Here is a 22220-nt window from a genome sequence, read left to right as displayed (position 1 = left end):
CTGACAGTCATGACCTCAGCTATAATTTAATGGAATTTAGCCACACTGCATATTTCACCTCCTTTTCTGGTGCAAGGACCCAAGCCATGTCTTTGAACATTTTTCAGACAGCTTCCTGCTCCCTCCCTGCTCTCCCCCACCCCTAAACACATCAGCGGTCATTTCACCTACCCACCCACCCAGATCCGCACATGGCCCTAAGTGCCCCCCTGACGGTACTGGAGTCCACTCCCCCACCCACAACCCTACAGCAGATAGCGGGAGGGCGTGTCGCCAGTCACCACCACACCAATACAAGAGCCTCAACCGCTAGCAGCGCAGGTTTCCAGGTAGGGACCGCTCCGGGGTGAGATTTCCCAGGAGTGCCCAGTAAGCCGGAGAGCATTTACACAGCAACCGGCTCCTAAAGAACAGCCTTACAGTAAGTCAAACCCAGAGGAGAGGGGGACTCTGCAAACTGTAGCCCCCAAATCCCCCTCTCCCCCCCAAGGTCTCCTTTTTCCCCTGCTCCCAGGGTCCCAACCCTTCCTTCAGGTCACCGCTTTCCCTTGCCTCAGTTTCCTTTCCTCTCTGTCACCGCCTCCCGTTTTCTCCCCTCCTTTCCTCTCCCACCCCCCTTAACCCCGCTCCTTGCCCACCCCTTACCCCGCTCCCCAGCAGCTAGTCTCCTCTCCGGGCTGCGCTGGAGGAAGGAGCCCAGCCCCGGGGGCGTGCCGCAGAAGCCCGGCCGCTGTCGAACGGAGGAGCCCCGAGGAGCCCTCGTCCTCCGTCCGCACCCACCTGGCAGCGCCAGACCGGCTTCGTCCCCTTCGCTCCGGCTCCTTTTGTTTGTCCCCGACTGCACCACTCGGGCTGCTCCGCCCCGGAACTGACCTCACCCAGCCGGCATCGGCGCCTCCAAAAGCGCTCCCTGAACGAGGTCTGGGCGGGGAAGGAAGGCTGAACGGGGCGGCGCCATCTTTATGCGGGGCTCTCGTCGGCGTGGTCGGGCTGTGCAGCCATCTTTGTGCAGGGCGCGTTGGTTAAGCAACGGGCGCCATGTTTGTAGAGGGCGCGTCTTATTCTTGGCTACGGAGGGGCTTGGATGTAGCCATTTTTGTGAGGGGCAGCGCCATCTTCGCGTCTGTCTGAGCGGCTTAAAGGGACAGCGACTCAATTTTTCGAGATAACGAGTCCAGGTAGCTCCCAGGGATGCCTCCACTTTCTCAAGACCCTTAGGCAAAGGTTCCGAGTGTCCTGGGACTGTACTCGCAATAAGTGCAACAGGGACTATTTTTAAGGCCATAAGGCCTGGGTTGTGTGGGTCAGTGGAGCCCTATAAGGGGAGAGGCTCAGGGGTTCAGATATCATGGGTTCAAATCCTCCCAGGGCCAACTCAGCCCTTCGTCCTTCCAAGGTGGAGGAACGGGGTATCCGATGGCTCACCGTGTGCAAGTATTTCGGATAAGAGAATCAAGGTTGTGATCTACATGGATCCCAGGGCAGCATTCAGAAGAGCCAGGGTTTGCAGCAACACCCTTGGCTGAAGTATTTCCTCTTCTGTATGCCAGCTGCTGCCCTTCTTCCAGAAGTGGCTGCACTTCACTGGTGCTGTACACAGGTAGGAACAAATTGATCCTTGGTGTGACCCTCTTGACTTCAGAGCCACGGCATTAGCTTCTGCAATGTCCCACCAGGGATGATTGTGGCCCTATAATTTGTAAAGTATTTTATGATTAAAAAGCGCTCTATCAGTGTTAAATGTTACTATCTAGTCATAATCTGGTTTGTTACAATGATCTAATTTAATTCTAAGTGTAAGCAAATCAGGGTTAAAGCATGTACGTCTGATAAGTGGGGGATGGTGCCCAGTGACTGACAGTATATGCCAGTTTAACTCATCATCTTTCAAAGATGAAAAGTAGGAAGCAAAGACAGGAGGACCCAAGGACAACCTCAGAGTTTTGTTCAGATTTCTGTGACTTATGTGACATTAAGGAGGAACTCGCATACCACAGAAAACGCAGATGCAGTTGTATTATTATTTATTTGTTTGTTTTGTTTGATTTGTTACGTGCTCATAGCATGCTCAGTGCTGTATAAGACACAAGGAAACGTGCCCTACCCTGAAGGGTAACCTGTTTACCTGGCTGATTTTGTCTTGCTTCCTCTTCAAACTGGTAGATGCGAGGATGCTGCATAGTTCCTATTATGAGATCTAATGGCTTCTTGGTAAATCTGTTCTTTATTGGTTTTGATTTAGGTTTAGGTTGTGCTCCCTTTAAAGTCAATGGAAGTTTTGCAATTTACATCAGCCTTGGTTCCTTCATGAGCTCTAGACGAAATCCAAAGTGCAGATCATCGGTGGAGGCAAACATTTATTTATTTTGAACTCTTATAGGGTAATATTTCTTATAGCACAAAAAACGTTTTTGTTCTTTATCAGCCCATTTCTTAGCAAACTGTTAGATGTCTAAAACTAACTGTATCTCTTTTATTAGTGATCATGCTTTAGGCAGTAGCTTGGCTAACTTGAGAGAGTATCAGAGTAACAGCCGTGTTAGTCTGTATTCGCAAAAAGAAAAGGAGTACTTGTGGCACCTTAGAGACTAACCAATTTATTTGAGCATAAGCTTTCGTGAGCTACAGCTCACTTCATCGGATGCTGAAGTGAGCTGTAGCTCACGAAAGCTTATGCTCAAATAAATTGGTTAGTCTCTAAGGTGCCACAAGTCCTCCTTTTCTTTTTGGGAGAGTATGGTACACTCTCTGGGCCTGATTATCTGCTGTCTTGCACCATGTACACTCATTTGCACCAGCACAAAGTGAATAACAAATCACTACCATTCTGACCTGGTAGCATTTTACTCCCACTTTCCCCACCCACTTTGCACTGGTGCAAATAACTGCACAAAGTGCAGGGCAGTGGATAATCAGGGCCAGAGACTCCCAAGTGAGATAAACTATTGCATGCAGCATGATCACTAACAGAATAGATGTATATACAGTATGTGTGAGACAAGGTGGGTGAGGCAATCAATATCTTTTATTGGACCAGCTTCTATTGGTGAGAGAGACAAGCTTTCGAGTTTACACAGAGCTCTTCTTCAGCTCAGAAGCTTGTCTCTCTCACCAACAGAAGTTGGTCCAATAAAAGATATTATCTCACCCACCTTGTCTCGGGACCAACACAGCTACAACAACACTGCATACAACAGTGTATGTGTGTCAGTTACCGGTAGCTAGAGTAACACTAGTTGGTATTGTCATATAAATGGGTTTCAAAATACAATGTTGGTAAAATGAGTGTTTTTAAAGAGAGTTTGCAATAAAAAGGAGGAATTAATTTAAGATGTAGATTCTATAGCTTTTCCCTCTGGACCATATAAAGACTAATCTACATCCATTTACAAAATGGAACATTGCTAAAACCCCACTATATTTCCATTACAATAGCTCGCCACTGTCAGGCCATTTGGTAATGTAACATTTGTTGTACTGCGCCCTGAATAGTAACATGATTGCTGAATTGCAATTATGTCCCATGGTAATTTTGTGACATCAGTAAAAGCAGGCTTCTAGGCACAGTACTTGATTCACTGAGGTTTATTTTAACTAGACTGACTCATTTTAGAATATTGACCTGCATAATAATTTTTTAAAAAATTCATAAAGGAAAGATGAAAGGTATTCATTATAATCTTATTAGTGCAAAAGATGCAATTTGGAGTGGTTAAGGGTTTGAGAGTAGTAGATATTAACTGGTTTATGCCAGCTATTATTTCCATAATAAAATGTAAGAAACCTGTAACTTTTTAGGAGCTTTACATTTGTCACTGTGCTTCGCTAGCAGTTAGCTTTATGGGTGCTAGGATGTGCATTTGAGTAGTTATTATTCTATCCAGTAGAAGGCAGTGGTGCACCGACACACTAGTTAGTTCATTGGTATTTATATCTATATCTTGTTAAAATATGACATTATGAGGGGGAATTGTTTGTGTCCTCTTTGTTTCTTTATGATGAAGCACTGAAAATATGTTGTTGTTTTTCTAATTTTACTTATTTGTTGTTGTTTTTTAACCTGACAAACTCCTGGAATGCCAAATATTGTCTTCCTTCCTGTACATGTTATTGGAGGGCCCACTTATAAAGCAGAGTATTCTGAAGTAAAATTACTTTTATTCTGGCATAGAGTGCATGCACCCAGGGACTTATAATTATTCCAGGATAGCTATGCCAGGAAATTTCGCTGTGCAGACAGACAAGCACTTAGGCACTTAACAGCCCAAGGCTCCTAATAATTTTGGAAAACGAGACTTTGGCTTCTAAGCCACATTGGCACTTCTGAAATGTTCCCTCAGATCTTTTTGCCCCTGAAAGATTTCCCCTACTTAATTCTGCCTCTGCTTCTGCCCTTCTGCAGCCTTTCCCAACAGCGCTCCAGAGCTCAGCTCCGCCCAGGAAGTCACAAGAGGAGCTGAAGCAATCAGAAAGTGGGGGTGGAGAGTGGGAAATGAGAATGAAGGAAGACTAGGAGAGTTGTGCTTATGTGCTGAGCTGTGCAGAGTAAGACAGGAGTAAGTGGATTTACCTTTCCCATTCTAAGAGTTGCTTTGTATCAGACTATTGGTCTGTATGTGTTGGCTGCTTCTCCGTGTTTCCTTCTTTGTCTTAGGGTAAAGTCGGAGTACAAACGTTTACCCTGCTGCTTCCCAGGGAATAGGAAATCATGGGGACTGAGTCCCTCATGCTGGGTTATTTTTAGAGCAGGAGTCACTACCAGTGCTGTTTTTTACTTTTTGCTGATTCACTGGTGCAAAGAAGGATCTCAAGAAACAGAAGGATAAAGGAGCAATAGGAAATAATAATGACCTCTTTCTGTGGGTGACCTTATCAGGCTCTGGGCTGCTATAACATAACCCCTTTGTGTGCAGCTTCCCAGCTCAGATTTGTACTGCTCCACTATGATAGAGGAGTCCCGTGCCTGCTTCATTCTCCTTTGGGAGCTGAGCTGACTCTCTGGTTGAAAAATATGCCTCAATTAAAGGGGAATCCCTGGGTCTTCACCCACCTAAGTAGCCTTTCCCTCTCCTCCTCTTTCACTGTCTGAGCATGGAGTAGGTTACTGGAGAGCCTCAACATTGTGTGACAATATTGGGGCTGCAATAGTGTAGCCCAATCCTCTGAATCTTTCTCCACCCTGATTTCAGCATCCCAGACCTGTACTAACTTGAAAAAATTGGATCCTCAACGATATCTTTAAGTCTTTGCACGCCATCTGTGACAGGAAGGGAGAGTGCGGAGATCTGTAGACACATCTTGGGCCAGATCCTCAGGTGGCATAAACTGCATAGCTCCATTTATTACCATGACACTAGACCAGCTTACATCAGCTGAAGCTGCATCACCTTAATGATAATGTCTAATATATAGTTCATCTTATCCCAAAGTGTCTCTCTCTTTCTCACCCCCCCCCCCCCGGGAAATCCAAACATTCTCTGCAGAGGGATAAAGCAGCTATTTAACAGTCTCCAGCAATGCTATGCAACATTGTGGGCCTGAATGTCTTGTGCGAAGTGAGTGTACAATGCTGCTGTTCTTACTTGATAGCAATCTGTACCCACCTTGCAATTGTGTCCATGATAACGTAAGGTGGGAAAGTAGTGGAGACTCCTGTCCTGTATTTAGGACAGAAAATGATTCTATTTGTAATTTCAAGTTAATTTCTCAGCTTCAAATCCCTGGTTTAGTGTACTGTTTAAGAGCTATGTGAATTAATCTGCATTGTGTCAGTATAAAGGAACTTGTATTTTCTGAACAGAAGCAACCCATTTTATTTGGACTGGACTTAAATTAATTTGCCAAACCAGTGAGCCGGCCAAGGTTATATTAGTTCGTCAGTATTATATACTCTTAAGACAATGCTGTACAACAGAAGAGGAGATCTGACATAAAGGAACATCAGAAATGCAAATTAATTTGTTTGAGGTTTTGAGTTGAATCTAAATATTGAAACCACTGGAGCAGGAAGCAGATTTCCTGTTAAATGGGATAGAAGTTGGAATTGAATAGCTAAGAGCTGTGGCACCTGGGGTGATAGGGGTTTGTCAGAAGTGGTAGGGCTACAGCCATGATTTTGTCCTTAACTAGTAGGAAGGAAGAGAAAAGGATGGTTTGAAGTAGAGGAAGAAGCATCAAGATTTGGTGAGAGCCTAGAATTGGTGGGGAAAAAGGGAGAGGAGTAAGTGGCTGAGCTTTACTATGTGATCCTGGCTTTGCATGTGTCATAGAACGAGAGAGCAGTCTTGTGTTTGTCGTTAAAGTGTAAAATGAAGAAGTGTTAAGCAACTCCTTCCTGCCTGCTTGTGCTTGCGCGCTCTCTCTCACACACACACACACACACACACACACACACACACACACACACACACACACACACTCTCTCTCTCTCTCCCTCCTCCCCCCCTCCCCCCGCCCGCCCCACCTCCCACGGGACAGCTGGAGCACACACAAGAGACTTTATCTGAATGTAGAATAACTAAAGCTCTAGTGCTAAATGAGAGACCTGGGCAGGTTTCCATAGTTAGATGGAGTCCTTGCTTTGTATCTACAATGATGGAAGTGATGATCTCATTCCTTTGTTTTCTGTCTTGGGGGAAATGCAGGTTTATCTCTCTAGGACTGGAGTCAGTGGCTACAGTGGCATGCTCAGGAGATCTGGACTGTCTCTGGGTCAGTACTTTCTCAGAAGGAAGAACCGTGCTAGATTTAGCTGGTACCTCAACAAGGTATTGAATACCCAGCACTGCGTTTCTCTGGGGGTTTTTAGCCCAATGCCTAGCTGATGCCTTCAACAGATCTACAACCCCGTCAAGCCTGTAGCACAAAGCTCAGTCCCCCAGTGAACTGGCATCAACAGCAGTGGCAGATGTGGCGTCACAGAAATAACTGATGCAAACTCTTCTTTGCCCAACTCGTTTTGTGTGTCCCTTTTAAAGGGAACATCTAACGCGGTGATACTCAGACAGAGGCTCACAAGCTGCAAGTGGCTCTTTAATGTGTCTCCTGTGGCTCTTTGCAGCACACAATATTAAAACACCGTGTGATTTAATTATTAACCAACCTAAGTTATTAACCAATCAGGATGCTTTTACTATGTTATTAACCAGTTATCAACTTGCTCTAAGTTATTAACTTATTGCTGTGAGAATTATATATATATATATAGTGCTATATAAATGAAACAATGAATTCACAGTACTGTGGCTCTTTTGGGTAATGTTGATCGCTAATTTGGTTCCTGAACTACTGAGGTCTGAGTATCACTGATCTAATGAGCACGAGGTCAGTACTTCTAATTTGGAATGAATCCTTGATGTCTCTGTGCATCTAACAAGAAGATTAGCCCCTTCTTGCAGAGATGATAATACTTAGCACTTCTTTGCACCATTAAAGGATCTCTAAGCCCTTTACAAATATCAACACCCCTCTGAGGTAGGGAAGTGTTGTTATGCAGGAATACTGAGGCACAGAGCAGTGAAGTCACGTGCCCAAGATCTCACAGTTATCTGTGGCAGAGTTGGGAATAGAATCCAGATCTACGGACTCCCATTCCTATGCATTAATCATAAAACATTTTTCCCTCCCCTTTGCCTCAACTGCAGCTAAGGAAATAGGTTACTTAATTTGGGAATTGAGGGAGTTCTGAGTGCTGTTGAAAAGTGATATCCACCCCTCCCTCCAAATGAATTAACTTCAGAGGCCAACAGGTGAGCTGAGCAATCCTCTCTCCATGCTGCCTCCAAAAGTGGTGGCCAGTCATAGTGAAGTTCCAGACAAGCCCTTCAGCCTAGCAGTGGCTGTGCTGAAGTGAAGAGGTCTCTGTTCTGCAGATTTGGGGGAATGGCTGGTCTAAACTGGGGCTGGGGAAAGAGGAAGCCAGTATAGGGAAAAGTTGTGGGGAGGGCTTCTTATCTTCCTTCAAAAGCTTAGGGGGCTTGGAGGGGATTTCTGAGACTTGGAGTTTCTTACTTCAAGGTAATGTATTCCTACTGATTGCTGATCACTTTTCCTTGCTGATGAAGCAGTATGTTCTGAATCTTGGCCAAGCACCTGCACTGCCACCAAGAACTTTATCTTGTAAATGAGTGAAACAGGACAGAACACAAGCACTGTTAATGTTTAATCTTAAACTTACTCTTACTTGCTGGGTTATCTGTTAGCCCCTGCTCCCTTTATTCCCACTAGAAACAGCATCAGGCTTCATATCTCACCAACTCTCACGTTCATGAGCTGGTCCAGAAAGAGCTAAAAGCAACTGTACAGGAGAGGATCTAAGGCTTTCATTGGTCTTCCCCTAGGCCAGGGGTGGGCAAACTATGGTCTGGGGGCTGCATCCGGCCCTCCAGATGTTTTAATCCGGCCCTCAAGCTCCTGCTGGGGAGCAGGGTCACTTCACATGGCTCCCAGAAGCAGCAGCATGTCCCCCCTCCGGCTCCTACACGTAGGAGCAGCCAGGGGTCTCGGCACGCTGCCCCCGCCCCAAGCACCGCCCCCGCCCCAAGCACCGCCCCCGCACCTCCCATTGCCTGGAGGTAAGCGCTGCCCGGAGCCTCCACTCCTGACCCCCTCCTGCGCCCCAACCCCCTGCCCCAGCCCTGATCCCCCTCCCACCCTCCAAACCCCTTGGTCCCAGCTCGGAGCACCCTCCTGCACCCCCAACCCCTCATCCCCAGCCCCACCCCAGAGCCCACACCCCCAGCCAGAGCCTTCACCCCCTGCCCCACAACCCAACCCGCTGCCCCAGCCTGGAGCCCCCTCCCGCACCCTGAACTTCTCATTTCTGGCCCCACCCCAGAGACTGCACCCCCAGCTGGACCCCTCACTCCCTCCCGCACCCCAACCCCCAATTTCATGAACATTCGTGGCCCGCCATACAATTTCCATACCCAGATGTGGCCCTCGGGCCAAAAAGTTTGCCCACCCCTGTCCTAAGCCATTTAATCTTGCAAAGGGATGCAGACAGCTGGTGAGTCTATAGTACCCAGGGCACTGTGCGTTAGCAGCTATAGAAGAGCTCAAAGTTCATCATAAGGCATTATTCATGATAGATCCTGAGCCCAGCGCTCCCACCAAAGGCAGAGTCATCATGATGACTAGGCTGTCCAATAATTTACTTGTAAAATTCCTCATGCGGGCTGAAGCTGCATAAAGGTCTTGAGACTCTGGAGTGAGGTAATAGTGCATTGTGACACTTATCAAATAATAATGCACCCCCTGGGAAACTACAGAGAGAAGGTGGTGAGGGGAAATTTATTCTCTGGCTGGGAAGCTATCAAGCATTCAGAGGCAGAGAACCTGGGTGGGGGCACAAAATTTCCCTGGCTTCCCAGCCACAAATGAATCACTTAATAACATCTCCAAGATATGGTCTTTTCTGTCTATCCAGGCAGCTAAAACTCTTGTCCAAGTTCCCTTCATCTTGCGTCTCAGTTACTGCAACACCCTCTGGGACTGGACTTGCTGACCTCTCGAGGTGCTTTCCAGCCCTATGTTTCTGTGATTCTCTTGCATTGCTCATATCCATTCAAAATGCTGCTACAAATACCATTTTCTTAGCTCTTCGCTTTGACCATGTCACCCCTCTCTTTGCACCCCGTCACTGGTTCCCCTTTCTCTATTGCATCAAACTTAAGGTAATTGTCTTTACTTTCAACACCCTTCATGGACTACCCCCATGCTACCTTTCATCTCTCATACGCTATTGAAAATTCAATTCCCGCCTTTAGTCAGCCAATGATCCCATCCACCCGCTTGTTAAATTCTCAAGAATCACCTCTGTGCTGCTCCTCATGCATGGGAAGAGCTCCCCATAAACATCTACAAAGCCATCTCATCCTCCTTCGAAACCCTCCTTACAACTTTCCTTTGCCAAGGCCTACAAAAAAATTTGACACTGGTTAGGCAGATGGTTTGCTGGGACCACTGCCCATCATGCTGACCAGTGTCATCTCATTGTTTCTTTGTGCTTCCCCATCTATCCAACTGCTGTCTCTTGTCTTAGATTGTAAGCTCTTTGGTGCAAGGACCATCTTTTTGTTCTGTGTCTGTACAGCGCCTAGTACAATTGGGGGCTAGTCCAGGATATGGATAATGAGGAATAAGAACAGAAGTTGTTCATGCAGAAAGGGGGAGCGTAGTGTTCCGTAGGGAACTGGAGGTTCCTTCTAAAGTATCTTCCCTACAACCTGAGGGGAGGACAGTTGAAGGTAAGAAACTGCAGCCTGTAAATGATAGGCCAGATTTGTAGCTAGTGTATTTTGGCGTAGCTCCTTTCATTTCACCTGCTGATTTACACCAGCTGAGGAGCTGGCCCAGTATATTTAGGTTCAGATTCCTTCTGCCATTAGGTTTAAAAGGACACTGCCAGCTGCCTGGTCAGAATTTACATCCTTTTTTGTACATTCATGGTTTTCTAAACTCTTCTGAAACTTGAAAATAAAAGTTAATTCTCTGCCAATTTCAATCTTTCTGATCTTGCTTCCTTGTAAAGTCCCTGTACCTCAGATGGGAGGCACTACACTAGGGCAAACTATCATTGTTACAGTTTTATTCTCAGCTGCCCAGTCAATGATTATGAAAACCTGGATAAGAACACACAATTTGTGGTTAACTGGGCAAAACTCTAAGGTATCGGCTGCTCTGAGGGAGGTACTGGCCTCTTTGGATATGGATTCCGTCTTGGCATTAGTGAAAGCTTTTAACACTTTTTCTTTTCCCCTCTGCAGACAAAAATGTCAAGGCCGGTTCAAGCTCGAAGATTGGAAGGAGTGGACAAGAACATCTGGTAAGTCTGCATGACTTGGGGCTGGGCAACTCTGAATGGAGCAGACCCTGGAAGTCTGATATAAGATATAACCAGCATAGACTCAGGCAAGGGAGGTAATGCTAACCCAATGGAGTATCTGGCAGAGATTATGTGCTTTGGTAATGGAGACTCAGTGGCTAAAGTATATTTCAATATTCAAGAAGCTTTTAGACAAGGTTCCATAGCAGAGATCTAAATGGCTATGGGTAAGCATCCTGGAAGAGGGGACAAATTAAGGGGCTAGATAGAAGACTAGCTGAAGAGCAGGAGAAACCAATGCAGCCTTAGACATAGTGGTGGCTCTAGGGAATAGTTTTGGGTGGTGTTCTGTAACTCTCCTTAGCTGCAGTGTGATCATTAAGGATGTGTTAGAAAAGGCCCCTAAGTTTTCTGTTACAGCAGCTGGGCTGTTGTGGCAGTAGGTGGGCTGCTGCTGCTTTGGAGTCTCCTAAGATGGGCCCAATGCAGTCTTAGGCACTGAAGTTGCTGCCCTGTATATATCCTTTGCCTGGAAGAGCTATTCTGTTAATTTATCAGACAAAGGGCTCCTGGCAAGAAGAGTGGTGTGCCAGCGTGGGCGGGCTGGGACCCTCTATAAACCCTGTTGTTCTCTCTGTAGGGTGGAATTTGTGAAACTGGCTGCCACTTACCCAAATGTGAACCTTGGCCAGGGCTTCCCTGACTTTTCCCCGCCAGACTTTGTGAAGGAGGCATTTAAGAAGGCCGTCAGTGGGGAGAACATCATGCTGCACCAGTATACCCGGGCCTTTGTGCGTGAGAGATCCACCTCCTTCTTTTAGAGCAGATGTTGCTGCCTGATTGCCTTTGCCCCTTACAGCTCACGGTGGAGTTAAATAGGCCCAGGCTTGAAAAACTCCCTTGTGCAGAGCAAATAGACATTTTGGCTGGGCCGAGTGGAGCTGGGGAGTCACTGGCTTCTTCTCTGGAGGGGAGGGGAGCAGAGTGGCGCAGGAGCTGAAAGTTCTTTTTGAAAAGGGGAGGGGGCAGTGGGGAAGCAAAGTCACCTCAACCCCCACTTCCCACATCCTCCTCCACTCACCATCCAAGGAGTTTCATGCTGTCTGGCAGTTGTGCAAGAACTTTGCAGGTGGGGCTGTGGGGGGGAAGGGGGATTAGCAGCACTCTAAACTGCCCTGGAATCATCCGTTGACTATATTGCTCTATTGACTGAACAGTCCATTTCCACCTTGTTTAAACAACAGAATTGCCTTCCACCCGTACAATATCAGAACTTACTGGGGTTATTGTTGAGGGGAAGATCCAATAGTTAAGGTGCTGGTCTGGGACTTGGGAGACACAGGTTCAATTCCTTACTCCATCACAGACTCCCTGTGTGACCTTGGGCAAGTCATGTAGTCTCTCTGGGCCTCAGTTTCGCTTCTGCAACATGGGGATAATAGCATAGCCCTGCCTAACAGGGGTGTTGTGAGGTGCTCGGGTAGTACGTGATGGGGCCATATAACTACCTAAGACAGATAGACGGTAACCTCAAGTTTCATTTGGCAGCAGTGAAGTTGTTACCATGCAAATCACATGGGGCAAAAAATGCCTCCAACCCTGACCTGGTGTCAGCCCTTCCTCTAGGAAATGCCAATAGCCCAATGGAACCTCAGCATCTCCAAAAAGACCTCTGCATTCCACTGCTGCACAGAGGCTGTGGTGGGAGTCAGCAGCAAAAGGGATAATTGGCAAAGTTAATATCTGCACCCTCTTGAGAGGTTAGCGCAGCAAGTTCAAGGTAGCTGAACTGGCTTATTCTTAATAACCTGGCCTACAAGGACCCCAAGCCACTTGGAAGGGAGGGAGCTCAACCAATGTTTCCTCTAAATGTTCTTAGTACTGACCGGGCTACAAACTCCAGTGAGCATTACATTTTTGTCCTTGGGCTAGGTTACACTTGCAGGGTGGGGGGTTGTGTCAGCTACCTTGCTAACAATGTCCTGCTTCTATTTGTTGCTAAGTCCTAATGATCCAGGCGGAGCTGTGTGACTCTCTTCCCTGACTCCTTGCTACAGGGACACCCAGCGCTGGTGACGAACCTGGCCCGCTTCTTTGGGAAGCTGCTAGGGCAAGAACTTGACCCTATGACCAATGTGCTGGTGACGGTCGGGGCATACGAAGCCCTTTTCTGCTGTTTCCAGGCTCTGGTTGATGAAGGCGATGAGGTAATCAAGGACTCTCCATCTGTCGCACAGCTAAATCCCGCCAGATGCACTTGTTCTGACCCCACCATATTGTGGAATCTGAAGGAAGCTGGAGGCTCATACTCATTTATGGAGGCCCCCTGGCCACTGAGGAAGGGCTGCTCACCTGTTTCTGTTTGTATGGGGCAGCCTGGAATTCTAGTCCAAACCTTGCCTCTGGAGCAGGACACCCAAACCCACATTTCTGTGGATCCTTGTCCTCTTCAGTCCTCAGCTGTTACACTCTTTCTCACTAAAGGACATATCTCCCAATGGGCACTCACCAACACTCTCATTTCCATGAGTGGCAAGTCTGCCCCTACTCGGTTTGTTCTCCTTTCTGGTACCCAGCCTCTCTGGGGTCTGAGATCCGGAGCATAAAGTAATGAATGACCTTAGAGCTGGGAGTGAAGTCTCCTGCCCCCTTGTTACCAGATTTGCCCGTTACTTGGGGTATGCTCATTTATTAGGGTTACTCTTTGGGGGGGGGAGTGTTCTGTAAATCTGTTAATGTACTGCTTGTGTCACTGTATTCTCATATGGAACTCTACTTCTCCCTGCTGTAAGTTCCCTCCGAATGGAGCTATCCTACATGACCTAGGTTCCCCAAGGCTGGGTTCTTCCAGCCCCAGAATCAGACGAACACACACATTAATAGAGCATGTCTGAGAGGAATGGGTTAATCAGCACTCCCAAGCTGACCCCTTATATGTCCCTGGACTCAGCAGGCTGGGTGGAGCAGCATTTCCAAACTGTCACACTCAAAGGTCCTTGGATTCAGCAGGCCGAGTCAAACAGCACCTCCAAACGGTCACCCTCAATATGCCACGGGCACCGCACCAGACTAGAGCCCGCCTGAGCAGGCTGGGTCGAGCAGCACTTTCAAGCTGCCACCCTCATATGTCCCAGGTTCAGCACGTCCCTATCCCCACTTTCATGTTACAATTGTTCTGGTCGTAACCCACTTGATGAGCAAACCCTACAGGATTTTTGGGCGCTTCAGAGCTCTTTTAGCTTAGGTATAAGGAGCGTTGCTGCAGAGTGAATGAGGAAGCCAAAAAACACCCACGATGGGGAGAGAGAGAGAGAGAAGCAACCAGCTTAACTATTAAAGTTATTTATTGCCAGGTAATAACCATAGGGGAGCCAAACAAACAAAACAGTTATAATATTAAATATAACTTAAACTTGATTATGAAAGTCAGGTTTAGAAAACTATTACTGATCACACAAGTCAGGATCAGAAGGCTATACCGAGAGAGAGAGAGCTGGTTTCTCACCATGCCGGGAAGCTTGAATGGATCGGGATTCCCAGGCGGTAGTGGTAGCTGAGGGTCCAAAGTGCTGGAGACAGGCAGAGCCCCCAGCACGATCAGTTAGGAGAAGATGAAGTCCCAACGGTTTCATGCAGATTTTGGATCCAGGCATCAGAACACTTGAGCATGGGTAGGGGTTTTTGTAGGGAAACAACAATGGTTCAAGGGAGAACACTAGATTTGTTTGTGGGTAAACTGATGGCTCAAGGGAGTATACCAAAGTTTGTTTTGTTCAGGCTAGACAAAAGGAACTGATCATTCCTGGCTATGGGCGGTGTTCCTTGGAGGAAGCTCAGAATGCAATTAGGGAGCTTCACTATTTTGGATATCAATACAGGATTTATTACTAGAATTGGTCTGATAACTACTGAGCTTGGTGTGTGCAGGCATGGGTTCATTAACATCTGGAGCAGATATCCCCCATCATGCAGTGCTTCCCTGCTTTTGTTGTCCCAGAGTTCCCTGCGGCTCTTTCCTTAGAGTCTCTGTTTTCCATTCTGTATGCTAATGGAGATGCCTCTTTGTCCCATCTTCAATGCAAATGACGCTAGGGGAGTTTCCTTAATCCTGTCACCCTTATCCCAGGTGTTTAGGTGTGTCTCCCACTGTCTTTTCATTGCTTTTTGTAAGTCTTTCTTCTGATCGGTTTTGATTCAAGCAGAGGCTGGGTAGGAGGTGGGGGGGTCTTTCGTGAGTCAGACAGGCTGGGTACTGCTCCCTGGTTCCCCAAGAACACAGAGCTAATAGGTAACGCCCTCCAACCTCTCCCTGCATTCATCAGCATTGATCAAAGAAGGACTGTGAGTTCTCTGACACTCCCTCTGGTGCCTTCCCAGGTGATTATCATTGAGCCATTCTTTGACTGCTACGAGCCAATGGTGAAGATGGCTGGGGGCACTCCTGTGTTCGTACAACTGCGATCAGTAAGTGGGCATCAAAGCAAAGCCGCTATGAGGTCTGCAGACTTTAAAAAGCCTGCTGCTCTCTTTCTCTCCTACACCTCTGAATGGAAATGGCATGCGAGGGTGAGAGGCAGCTTTACAGTGTGTCCTGAATGAAACTTGATGGTAGGAGTGGTAAGGTTGGCTTTGAACTGGCTTCTGCGTGATAAGAACCCAGGTCAGGTTCAGTAGGGCCTGCAGTTTCATCAGGGCCAATCCCACGATTTGTGGTGCCCCAAGTTGCTGGAAATGGGGAACCAGATCATTTGTTCCTCTCCACACTGATCCCATTGTCAGGGTCCTGACAGGGGGGACTTTCCTTCCTCTCTGGTCCTGCTGCCACGGATGTACTTACGTCAGCCTGTGGGTTGAAGACCTTGCAGTAAGTTGAGAAGGTCCCTAAAAGAGCAGGTCCCAAGAAGCCTCTTGCTTTGTGCATAAGGCTGATCCTGAACATTACCTGGAACTCAAGACTTCAGCAACTCCCTGACAGAAAGCCCTGAGCATTGGGAACAGTATGTGCATGCTGACCTGGCTGGAGAGAGGACGGTGGATTTGTTTCCAACCTCATGACTACCCAACCTCCATTATTCTAAAACAGGGAGAGAGGATGGACTGAAGATTAAGGCACAGGACTAGAAGTCAGGCAGGACTCCTGGGTTCTATTCTTGTCTGTTACACTGACTTGCTGTGTTATTGTGGGCAAGCCATGCACCTCTCTGTGTCTCGGTTTCCCCATCTGTAAAATCATGGTAATTACATCCATCTACCTCACCAGGGGTTTTGTGAGGTGGCTTGATCCATTAATGTTCACGGAGTGCTTTGAGATGGTCAGTAGGAGGGGGCTGGAGATGGGCAATGTATTATTGTTAAGAGCTCAGAGAGATTCCTAGTCAGCGCAGGGGGCAAGGCTGCCCCAGGTCCCCAACCATTTGTTGCTTTTAATCATGATTCCCTCACTGTCCTCTCCAGAAAGCTGCAGAAGCCGGAAAACTGATGTCCAGCAGAGACTGGCAGCTGGATCCAGCAGAGCTGGCTTCCAGGTTTACCAAACAAACCAAAGCCATCGTTTTGAACTCGCCCAACAACCCCCTGGGGAAGGTAGTGCCTCTAGCAGCTGGGAGAGCTCCCCCTTCCCTCTGCAGGGACCCTGAAAACAGTTACATGAGGAAGCCTGTGCTGGGTGTCTCCTTAGAGTCAGCGCTTGGGTGGGGTCCCACAGTCAGCTCCTTCTTTCTGAAGAAGATTCTCAGAAAATCTGGCAGCTCCAGAAGCTGGAGGGTGTTTGTGAGATGATCCACTGATGATTCCACTTTGCAGCTCTTGTATCACCAGCCTTTGAATGTAGGAGCAGGAGGGAGGGAGGGATAGCTTTTAGCCTCCCTTGGTCAGATGACCTAGCATTAGCACATTACACTCACTGCGAAGAGAGATGGGCTACAGCAGCCTCGTCTTTCACTTCCCGGCTGACAGGGAGCATCTCCAGAGGTGACACACAGCTGTCTGGGGGTGGGAGGGAGCACCTCAGCCTGTAGCCAGCAGGAATAGTCCTACTTGGGTAATTTGAGGAGGAGGAAGTGCCCTGAGGAGAGCCTGGTCCCTGGGTCTGGGTGGAGGCTGCTGCTGTAATAAGGATGGTGAGAGTGGCCCTCCTGTTGGTGGCGGTCTCCCCCGTTCCTGCCAATTGTCTGCCTGCTCCAGGGAGAGAACATCTGGCTGAGATGCTGGTGCTGGGGCCCACAAGCCCCACTAGGGCTGAGCCTGAGAACCCACTGTGGGGTTGTGGAGCTCAGAAATGCTGTGCCTGATTTCTCCTTCTCCTCTGCCTACCTGGCATAGGTGTTCACCAGGGAGGAGATGGAGCTCATCGCAGACCTGTGTGTGAAACACGATGTCCTGTGCTTCAGTGATGAAGTGTACGAATGGCTGGTCTATGATGGGAAGGAGCACATCCGGATTGGTAAGGAGCATGGCTTGTCTGTGTCTCTGCCTGTGCCTCCTCTCAGTCTGCAGCTCTTTCCTTTGGGAGCACAGAGAAGCATTTATCAAAGCTGCTGTATTTGGAGGGGAGACAGTGACCAGTCACATTTATTTCAGTTGCTTTGTCCCACAACATATGAGGGTGAATTGAGTATTTAAGTGAGGTTCATAGAATCATAGAATATCAGGGTTGGAAGGGACCTCAGGAGGTCATCTAGTCCAACCCCCTGCTCAAAGCAGGACCAATCCCCAATTTTTGCCCCAGATCCCTAAATGGCCCCCTCAAAGATTGAGATCTTCTAGCTTTTTTTCTCTCTTGTTTCATTGACAGCCAGCTTGCCGGGCATGTGGGATCGCACGATAACCATTGGGAGTGCTGGCAAAACCTTCAGCACCACAGGATGGAAGGTGATGGATTCTGGAGTGGCAGGGGAATTTCCCCCACATAAAACCTTTCTGACCCCTGATTCAGTTGTTCCAGTGTAGGACTCTGGCTGAGGGCCAGTCTCCCTGAAATCAAACCCATTTCTTCTATTCCTTGAAATTTCTCTGATTGTTGGGGAATCTCTCTGTTTGTCTTTAAATTGGAGGGATCAGAGGTAACTGGAAGCTTTACAAACGGACCTGGTCTTGTGCAGAATATAGTGTGAAGTGGCAGTATGTAAATAAAGTGGAGCAGGTGTAAGATACCTGGGAATCTGAAACATCCCCCCCATCTCTGTGTTGTAACAGGTTGGCTGGAGTTTGGGGCCTGATCGCCTTCTGAAACACCTCAGAACTGTCCACCAGAACTCTGTGTATCACTGTCCGACAGCGGCTCAGGTAAGGGGCCATTCACCTGGAGAGGCATTGCCTCAAATCAGATGTCTGATGCAAGCCGCAGAGCCCCTCCAGGGAGAGATCTGGTAATTGTCTCCCCAGACCACAACTGTGCAGAGCCTAGAGTTAAGAGACCACTCACACATACCATCCAGGTAAGATGCAACTTCCCCAAGCAAGTGCAGAACCAGCAAGCTTGCTCAGTCCTATTGGGGTGGTATAATAGTCAGGTTAGGACATTGGAAGAACACCTTTCTCAAGCCTCCTGTCTATGGTTTGGAAGTGGCAAATGAACAGCCGGAGGCATAGCTGGTCATTGTCAGCCCAGGAAACAGACAGAAGATGATGCATTGTGACCCAGGATATCTTCCTCTCAAATCACTTCACAACATGCCTGGAGGGCAGGGGACAGAGTCAAGTGACTCCAACTTGTCAAGCATGCTCTCTGCACAGTATTGGCTGTCTCCGGAGCTGGGGGAGGAGGTTTTCGGTTGAGGGGTGGGAAGCCAAGATTTTATTGATCTAGGCCTGGTGTTTTAACCCACCTGTTATCTACTATGCATCTGAACAAAAGCGAAAACCCCAGTTCATGGGCTGCTTCTAGAATTTGCAAGTAAGCCTACAGTGAACTCTGAGCATTTTGCTGCTTTCATCTGGAGAGAGGGGTCCCTCTGATGCTCTGAGTGCACACAGGGGATTCTTTCTGCCTGGGTCTTTCTCCATCATCCACCCCCGCTCTCTCTAGGAAGCAGTGGCTCAGGCATTCCAAAGAGAGTTTGACAACTATGGGAAGCAAGACAGTTATTTTGTCCAGCTGGCTCAGGAGCTGCAGCAGAAGCGGGATTGGCTAGTCCGGAGCCTAGTTGCCGTGGGCATGAAACCCATTGTCCCTGAGGGCACCTACTTCCTGATGGCAGACGTCTCAGAGTTCAGTAAGTTCATATGACTGTTTTGTCTGCTTCTGACCTTCACATTAAAGGGATGGAGCTCACAGCTTGGACGTGGGTGTTGCGGAGTCTAGAATAAGATAAAGCCTGCTCCATTGTCTTCACTTTGAGTGGGGAAGGGAAAGGAAAGACCACGGCAGGCGGTGGTGGGGAATTTGTTGCTTAATGAAGTGATGATCTAGTAGCACTGACTTAAATTGGGCACAGCGTGAGCATGTGCTATGCCATGTCTCCCACACATCTACAAACTCACCTGTTTGTGTGGCCTGTGACCACCTCTGTGCGAGGATCTTTCCTGGCCTTGGGATTCTCTTGAGCAGAGACTGACAACTCCTGTTAAACTGGTGAGGATGAAATGGCCATATATGTTTTCACCTGTGACCTGAGCCACAGTTCAAACCCAAGTCCCTCAAGGGGACACACTACTGTGCTTGCCCACAATGGCATCTGGTGCCATGTGGATACTTGGCTCAATTGGGAAATCCATCTGTGTCCCATTTGTTCCATCATTCCCCTTGCCCATTGTGCTGTGTGTCTCTTGCAGTAAGTGAAGTACCTGACCTCCCGGACTCTGATGAACCCTACGACTCTCGGTTTATAAAGTGGATGATTATAAACAAGGTAAAGACCTCTGTCTCGCTGCAGGGTGCTTGTTTTCTGGGAAGGTTTCCCCATTCTCTTTGTTCTAGTTTGATTTGAGGGAGCTGGATTTTGTGATGGTGGAGCATTGACTTGAAATCACTGGACCTATTACTTAAGGCTTGCTACCATTGCCCCACCAGTCGAGTACACCGCCTTTGTAATTCAAATCCTCTTCCTTCTAGTGTCCTGTCTCATACCAAAGGAGCGCATTAATGGTATCACCTAGATTAGCCATCTGGTTATATCTCCACACTCCACCATGTTCCTTCAGAAGTCAGGGTATGATGCCCCCTCTGTGATGTCCTTCTGCACCAAATGATCATCTTGTTACACCCTGCTGCCCGTGTCATTCCCTCATCTTGCCGATTGGCTCTGTGAGCATCCTGACACGGAGGCTGAGCCACCAATATGTCCGCCAAGGACACAGGGTGCGGGCGGGGGGATAATGCCTGGTTTGCTGGGCGGCAGGATGGCTTCTATTGAGATGTTTGACTCTGATCTTGAAAAGCATGCAGCTGGAAGCGTGGCTCATGTCTGCTCAGTAACCTGGGGTGTCCAGGAGCAATGAACTTACTGGGTCCTTTTCTGATCAGAGAGTAGCATAAGGCAATGTGCAGAAGCTGAGAAAAAAGTAACCCTGGATGCACCCTCTTTTCCCCCCACCCCTTCACAGGGTTTAGTTGCCATTCCAGTCTCCGCTTTCTACAGCACTCCACACAAGAGGAATTTTGACCATCTCATCCGCTTCTGCTTTGTGAAGGTGAGGCATCTGGGGCAACATGAAAGAAGAGGAGTAAGTTCAGGCAGTGATCAGGGCTACTGCTGTAAATGAGGCCTAAGCCACTTATTCTTTCTGGCAAAGACTTGGGGCTTAAAACACCAAACAATAACCAGGAACCACAGGTTCAAAGTCTGGCAGGACTGACTCAATTTTTCAGCCCTCAGAGGTAGATTAAAAAAAAATGAAGTCATTGTGAGTGTCTTTCATGTGAGATCCTAATCCAGGTTCTGTTCATTCATGGTCACTAAAGATTCCAGTGCACTTTGAATAAGAGTAGAGTTTCACCCCAGTACATCTGGCCAAAAGTTCCTCTCATCCTCTGTTACTGTTTAAAGATTGATGTGCTCTGGTTGGCTGCTTAGCTGCTGCCCTCTGTCCCAGCAGTGGCTGCATTTTAGTGGTGCTGTATATACAGCATTTGTGATCCTTCAGGATGAAATGGGGGATATAAATCTTACATAACTGTATTTTATTATTCAGTGTGGAGAGGGAGGGTGTGGGCATGGAGCCTGGTATGGCTGACAATCTGGTGTTTGCTCAGGAGGAAGCTACGCTGAAGGCAGCAGAAGACATACTGCAACAATGGAGTCTGGAGAAAACCGGCCAGTGAATGCTTTGGACAGAATACCAGGCAGGCTCGCCTGCACTCTGCCCTGATCTGCTGCTATGTCCTGCTCTCCTTGATGCAGCCATCGTGCAGATTCTTTGCTTACTGTCTTTATTTTAACGCTTTATTGCCTCATTGGATTTCGGTCACCTTCTCTATCATGCACATGGGCAAGAGGTTTGTCAGCCCTCAGATCTGGTTCAGAGCTTCTCATTGCTGTCCAGTAGCGAAAAGGTTTTACTGTTCCTTGGGACTTCTGAGCCTGTATATACACCGGCAAAACTTTATTTCCTCTTTTTACTTTCAAAAGCTTCACTGACTTATTCATCCTGGGTTCCCTGCAGCTAAAAAACAAGGCAAAAATAGTTGCTGGGCTCCCCCTCCCGCCCCATAACATTTTCCATCTGCTCTGGTCATCAATAATATTTTACCTTGAATGCAGAGGGGCTGCATTGACGCTGCTGAATTACAGACAATGGCCAAATTCTGCTCTTATGCCATTGCAATTCTGCTGAAGCTATGGATGTTGCACCAGAGACACTGAGGCTATATCTACACTACGCACCATTTAGCGACACAGCTGTGCCACTAAAAGGTGCACAGTGTAGCTGCTCTTTATCAGGGGGCGAGAGCTATCCCACCGACAAAAGACTTCTACCCACAAGCAGCGGTAGCTTTGTTGGCAGAAGAGCTCTCCTCCCCACAAAGCACTGTTTACACCGGCACTTTTCATCTGTAAAACTTTTGTTGTGCAAGGGTGGGGGTGGGGGTGTTCACACCACTGAATGACTAAAGTTTTACCAATAAAAGTCCAGTGTGGACAGAGCCTGAGAAGAGAATTTGCCTTGCTGACCAGGCCAAGGGAGGATGACCAACTAGCTTAAAACACCTGTCACTTTCCTGTATGTTTCAAAGGTGTGAGGATAAAAGGAATTGTTAGATTAGTACAATAAAAAAGAACTGGATTTAAAATTGCATTTTCTTTTGCCATTACTGCGGCTTACTTTCTGCATTGCACCCCTGTGTATGCATGGCCCTGCCCTAGAGCCTTGGCCCTGCCCTAGAGCCAGAGTCTGTGGTCACACACCAGCCTCTGGACTTTGGTACCGCTAGGGCCATACAGGCCTGCTGAGTTAG

At 47.8% G+C, this 22220-nt stretch overlaps 2 protein-coding genes across 18 annotated transcripts in view; one reads left to right on the top strand and one right to left on the bottom strand.

Moving 5' to 3' along the window:
- The window catches only part of LRRC8A (leucine rich repeat containing 8 VRAC subunit A), a 29374-nt gene extending 28515 nt beyond the window's left edge, over positions 1 to 859 (bottom strand). The window contains exon 1 of one of the 2 annotated variants that reach the window (XM_074973418.1): positions 781 to 859. The gene's annotated coding sequence lies outside the window, so the exon portion shown is untranslated. Of the gene's footprint in view, positions 1 to 645 lie in introns of both variants that reach the window. The other variant, XM_074973417.1, reaches the window with a different exon arrangement.
- LOC141999708 (kynurenine--oxoglutarate transaminase 1-like) overlaps positions 1 to 22220 on the top strand; it is a 51864-nt gene that overhangs the window by 18454 nt on the left and 11190 nt on the right. Inside the window, exons 1-14 of one of the 16 annotated variants that reach the window (XM_074973415.1) lie at positions 1124 to 1600; positions 6645 to 6767; positions 10767 to 10825; positions 11466 to 11616; positions 12883 to 13032; positions 15203 to 15289; positions 16280 to 16408; positions 17147 to 17267; positions 17619 to 17695; positions 18020 to 18109; positions 18852 to 19038; positions 19598 to 19674; positions 20369 to 20455; positions 21018 to 22043. In XM_074973415.1, coding sequence (XP_074829516.1) covers positions 1544 to 1600; positions 6645 to 6767; positions 10767 to 10825; positions 11466 to 11616; positions 12883 to 13032; positions 15203 to 15289; positions 16280 to 16408; positions 17147 to 17267; positions 17619 to 17695; positions 18020 to 18109; positions 18852 to 19038; positions 19598 to 19674; positions 20369 to 20455; positions 21018 to 21086 — 1464 coding nt within the window. In that variant the 5' untranslated portion in view covers positions 1124 to 1543 and the 3' untranslated portion in view covers positions 21087 to 22043. Of the gene's footprint in view, positions 1 to 302; positions 422 to 1123; positions 1601 to 4402; positions 4557 to 6644; positions 6768 to 10766; positions 10826 to 11465; positions 11617 to 12882; positions 13033 to 15202; positions 15290 to 16279; positions 16409 to 17146; positions 17268 to 17618; positions 17696 to 18019; positions 18110 to 18851; positions 19039 to 19597; positions 19675 to 20368; positions 20456 to 21017; positions 22044 to 22220 lie in introns of those variants that run through there. The other 15 variants (XM_074973404.1, XM_074973400.1, XM_074973401.1 and 12 more) reach the window with 15 other exon arrangements.

This window comes from Natator depressus, chromosome 16 (genome assembly GCF_965152275.1).
Source record: "Natator depressus isolate rNatDep1 chromosome 16, rNatDep2.hap1, whole genome shotgun sequence".
In the NCBI taxonomy this organism is placed as follows: Eukaryota; Metazoa; Chordata; order Testudines; family Cheloniidae; genus Natator; species Natator depressus.
The sequence above is the reverse complement of the archived record's forward strand: the minus strand, read 5'-3'. Positions and strand labels throughout refer to the sequence as shown.